Source organism: Phytophthora infestans, genomic scaffold, assembly GCF_000142945.1.
Source record: "Phytophthora infestans T30-4 supercont1.126 genomic scaffold, whole genome shotgun sequence".
In the NCBI taxonomy this organism is placed as follows: Eukaryota; Oomycota; class Peronosporomycetes; order Peronosporales; family Peronosporaceae; genus Phytophthora; species Phytophthora infestans.
This window is the reverse complement of record NW_003303633.1, coordinates 63,694-69,188: the sequence shown is the minus strand read 5'-3', so window position 1 is coordinate 69,188 and position 5,495 is coordinate 63,694. Positions and strand designations below refer to the sequence as shown.

Genomic DNA, 5,495 nt, shown 5'->3' with positions numbered 1-5,495 from the left:
TAAACTGGCACATCTGCAAAATGGGCTCGAAATTTAAGCCGCTACTACAAGCTAAAAATAGCTCGTTCGCGTTGTTCCACACCGCAATACAATGTTGAATTCCTGACGTGTTTGAAAAACGATGAGGTACTAGTGTTCTGGATTCTGAAAATCGGCAAGTTAATTCAGAATTTGGATTAGAAAAACAGTACATCTCCGGTAAGTTCGCCCAACGTAAAAATCCAGCTCACTGTTTAAGTACGCACATCTGACAGCAAATATTGCAGCATTTCAAGAACGAAGTATTTCAATTATATACTCACAATACAAGTAATGAGATGAAGCATGTGTCCAGTATCCAACTAAAAGTGTCCTGATAATAAACTAGACCAATTTTAAAATAGGCATAGAATGATTCTTGGACACAGTCTCATATGCAATTGTGTCCTTGAAAATAGTTTTACTATGGTAAAATTTCTAGGGTAAAAGTAATTTTGCCATTACAATTTTGAATTAACTGGCACCAAAACCTGTGGGCTTCATGGCTGTTGGTTATTTTTAATTATTGTGTTATTTGTGAATTTTGGTATGTGCCCTCTCCCCCTGTCGTGTCATTTTGGGAATGACGTCTCCAACAGCACATTGTCCGTCAAATGCCCATTCTCCTCCACAACTAACTGCCGATGCACGTATCGATGAGACTGATGCTGTAGAAGGCACAATGCAACTTTCTGCGCAAGCGGAAGGAGCGAAGAGCTCTACGATGTAGAACGCCTCTACGCCAAGCGCTGAGTTCATAATTTAGAGTTTTATCTGGTTCAATGGGTTAGTTATCGCAAATTAACATGGGATCCCGCCAAAAACCTCGAATTTGAGCAGCGAACGCGTAGCGAATCAGGAGTAACGACTTGCTTAAGTTCGTAAAAATGTGAACACGAACTTAAAATGTACTGGAAACAGCACTATTAAAAGTCGCCTCCTTTTTTAAAAAACAGTGCTCTAGAACTGGATTATGGAAATTCCTCGTAAAACGATCGCTTTCTCAAACTTAACCTTTTGTCACGGACAAACTGGCAGTTTACCTTAAAAACGATACTCTGATGATTCATGATAGCAATCCAGCCTACAGGGCTGAGAGAATGAGTTTATTACTCTAAAGGTGTTCGGCCGTGTAGTTATAGAAGACGGTATTCTCGAAATCCGCGTGACAGAACGGGAAGGCCTTTTCGCTGTCCGAGGGGTCGAACAGCTCTTTGCCGGTCATGTACGTGACGTAGCAACCGAGGACAAAACACACCACGAAAACAATAATAGCCGCCACCTTCTCGTAAATAGCAACGCGCTCCCACGACTTGATAAGGTAGAAAAGGACCGGCAGCAGGATGCAGTTCGTGGTGATGCATGAAGCGCCCACGAAGTCGGCGAACTCGGTGAAGTGGTCCTTAAAGGCAATGGCCATTGCCACCAGAATGACGACAATGATGATACGCAGAATGACGTACTTGATGACGTTCGCGCCGGTGTATTCCGCTGCCTCCTCCTCCTCGTTGTCCTTGTGCACACGCTCCGAGTCAGCGACCGACACGTACGACATCCTGGAGCGGCGGTTGCCCAGCTGGCGTCCCGAGTTGCCGGCCTCCGAGGTCTTCGTAACGAGTTCAGCGGGGGTAGTGACCTCTTCGAAAGCGAAGCCATTCTCAATGTCCTCGGTCTTCTTCTTGTGCATGCCCAGGAACACGCGCTCAGAGATGTAGAAGGCCGGGTTCAGGATAACGGCAAAAGCAATTGTAAGATGAAGCTGCATGAACAGGTAGGCGAGCACCACCATGCCCCAGTCCGGCTTGAAGCCCAACGACGTCATGCCCGTCTCACTGTCCGGGTAGATCGTGAAAAGCAGGTTACCCGAGATCTGGCAACCGACAGCTGAGTACGATGTACTAGCGAGCACGAGGAAGAGAACCGAGACGAAGCCGACAGTGACAAGCACGACGCGAGGCATGCGGGTGGGGTCGCTGTGCTGACGCTGGATGTCGGGGATGACGATACCGGCGCCGTACGCGAGCGTGAGGTTACCGAACACGCCAACTACCTGGGAGAGCTTCAACTCCGGGAACGGAACGCTGGGGTGACCACGCATGCCGTACATGACGAGTGCAACTGCAATAACGTCGGCAATAATAGTTCCCATGCAGCCAGCGAAAGCAGAGCCCGAACCTTCCTTGAGGGTTGGCACGAGACAGACCGGCAGCACTGTCAGAGCCATGAGGATGATCCAAGTGGTCTGGCTGAAAGCATCCGTGAAGAGGCCGTCCAGCAACTGACCCCCAAGAACGAGGAAAACGCACGGGATCAAGAGGCAAGAGCCCATCTGAGAGACAATGCACAACCAGCGGCCGGTCGTGCCCATGGCCCATTCGCCGAGGTCACCGAACGTCTTGACCGACCGCGGGGCCAGCAGCATAACCTTGGACATGGAGAGAGACGAGTAGATGTTGGCGAACGCCATGAAAGTCATGGCGATAACGGCGATCACGGGTCCGGAGCGGGCAAAGTTACCCGGCATACCAAGCGTTCCAATGCCGTAGATACAGCAGAAGAGGTTGAAACACGACTTCAAGTCTTCACCCGTTAGGAAAGGCCCTTTCGCCATGATGATGAAGCTTTGATCCGACGATTGAAGTCGAATTGGTGTATAGTAGAGAAACCTGCGACCGAGGCGGCGGAATTGGAAATGAACAAGGTAAAGTTAATCGCGGCCACGCGGCAACTTCGACGTTGAGGAACATGAGTGCACAAACAAGTCTCGTCCACTTTGTCAAACCAGCTGGGTCACCCCATGCATGTAGGATATGAGCAGCTGGAGTGCATAACACAAGACTACAGCTCACCTTTCCGCAGGTGTTGAAGCGTACACTTTTATAGCTTTCACTTGTTTTCGTACCGGTACCGCATATTATTAAACATAGATTAAGTGAGTCGGCGTTGAAGCATTTCCTATTTAATCCGCTCTTTTTTTATCTCAAACTCTGCTGGGTGATCCTACGGATAGCGTAGTTAATGGTAGCGCATCGTCCGGATATGGTACAGGACCGGGAACTTCCCGGCTCTGTACTGAAGAAGCTCTGACGGTGTGCGCGCATGTTTTGATATTCCATGTGCAGCACAGTGTGCTGGGCCAGCACTCCTGGCGTCTACTGTATATATACTTCATTTTGAAATTTATTTTAGTACTGTATTACATTTTAATACATGTACAATGAAAGTCGATATGTATTGCAGGTGCTCTGAACATATTACATGTACATGTACCGTTGTTTGCCTTTCAAACCCCATATATAGTTTCGTCAGTTAAATCGGTAATTTAAAATAAATTTAAACACGGTCTGGAACACGACATTTGGGAGTAGTGTAGTTCAGTCATGTGTTTAATCACGTTGCTACTTGAAAGTCGGATTAGAATTGTTTGATGAGACCAAAATGTGGTGCTACCAAACAGCTCGTGATTAAACTTTAATGCGGGACTTTTAATTAGCGTTTTGGAAGGCACCTATTACTGCACATGTTTCTCGTCTAATCAAAATGTTCAGGTTCTGTTTAGACGAAAAAATACAAGTAAGAGTTCATTGCTGCTGCGTGATGCTCATACAGTACATGTAGGTTTCAATCTTTGGGGGTCGTACAAATGCACGATAATACATTATGCACTTTAAAACTGTACATGTAGTGCAGATTACGGTTTCCAACAAACATGCATACAGTATGTTTTGTTTACAAGTATGTAAAACACAACATCTGGTGCACAGTACATTTTTCGCGATCGCGTGTTACGGGCTCCGCTCACGACTGACGGTGACTACCATGTACCGCATAAATTCCTCGAGTTGAAACGCGTTGAGCTTGTCCCCCGTTTCAGCGGTTTTGGTAAGGATGCTAATAAATGAGGCCCGGAGCCAAAAAGCGCCGCTTATTGATTAAAATAAGCGGAGACTTGGCGGATGGATGTTGCGATTGCATGATCGCCACAACCCAGATGTGCAGCCACCTTGCAAAGCTATCAAGCATTTGTATCAGGAAAACCTCCGTATATATCTAAGAATCAACTTCAATAACGACGCTGCGAGAGTTGGCCTCGATATTAAATTAATATTATTAATACATGTACAGTAGAGGTCGGACAAACGACAGAGCTCAAGCCAATTTACATGTGCAGCATTTTTTGGTTGAGTGAGTGCGACCAAATTCGCCTTGAAGTGACTTTTTCTGCAATCGTTCCCAAACGATGCCTTTTTGTTAGCTTCAACAAGAAATTTAAAATATAAATACTGTAAAGTAACCTTCTAAAAAAATTGGAGGTGCAAGGGTTAATGTCGTTAAATGCTGTGTTTGCATCAGTTGTGCTTATCAATCCATTTTCTTGAGGTACACTTTACTTCCACTTTTGGGGGCATGATTTTGTTTTATTAATAGGGCTTATTAATAGGGTTTAAGGGTTTGTGGTCCACTTCTAACACCATTTTCTATTTTAAAATGGCTAGCTATCACAATGTAATTGGGGGGATACTGTCCGGCACCGGCAAATTATATTTATATAGCTCAAGTTCGTTAAGCTCGCACAATACCGGAAACCAACAGAAAGGTGCGGAGCTACAAACCGCATTGGTGTATCACCAGGATCAAGTCCATACAAATGTCGTATATGTGTTGGTGTTAGCTGTTACCATTGCCGTGCACTATACTTAGCTAAATTATGGTCATGGGTAGTATGGCGCAGTGTTCACGTGGCGCGTTTCCACTAATTCCGTATTTCTACAGTGACATAGCACCTTGCGCTAGAGGAAGTTGGCTTCCGAGAGTATACAAACTTTTAATGAACAGTAGTTCACAAGTCCCTTTTCACCTAAGGGAGCGAAGTGACAAATTTAAGGTAAGTTGTAAGCTGAATGTATTTATAGGTATGCTAAGCTTAAGGTAAATAAACAAACTATAAGTCACCTTTAGTAAAGCTATGTCATCAGCCAATGGTGGGCCTCTGACGATCCTGGTACCATGTACCAGATATCCCGAAGAGTGACGTGTCACAATTCATGTTACTTAGAGGCACACTTGGGTTACGTACCCCGCTATATCCTCCCCCAGTTACGCTCGGTAGGAAGTGTACGTCACAAACTCTCATTCTCAAAGTCGAAATACATCGACTTGGCTGCGCGAACGCGGCGGAGGCTCACTTTACAGTTAGAGCCTCGAGCAGCTTTTGAGCGCTCTTCTCCTCGGTCTCCACATCAACCTTTAGCATGACTCGTGGCACTGCGAAGGGCGGTGCGAAAACACGCTCCAAGGCTGCTGCCGGAAAGGCTCAAGCCAAGAGCGCTAAGCCTCGCGGTAAAGGCTCTGCACTCCAGGAGGCTGCTAAGGTGGCCTCGGAGGTGATCGGCTCGTCTTGTCACGCGGCTGTGAGCAAGCCTGCGAGCAGCCGTCACCCTCGGTCTCTCCGGACAACCCGCTGCACGCACGGTTCG

General features: G+C 46.5%; 1 protein-coding gene across 1 annotated transcript; it reads right to left on the bottom strand.

The window, feature by feature from the left end:
- Positions 1–1,132: 1,132 nt before the first annotated feature.
- On the bottom strand, positions 1,133–2,629 carry PITG_20230 (Amino Acid/Auxin Permease (AAAP) Family; the record flags this gene model as incomplete). The annotated part of the gene is made up of 1 exon (XM_002895856.1): positions 1,133–2,629. The coding sequence occupies one exon, from the start codon at positions 2,627–2,629 to the stop codon at positions 1,133–1,135; it is 1,497 nt and encodes a 498-aa protein (XP_002895902.1).
- Positions 2,630–5,495: the final 2,866 nt, after the last annotated feature.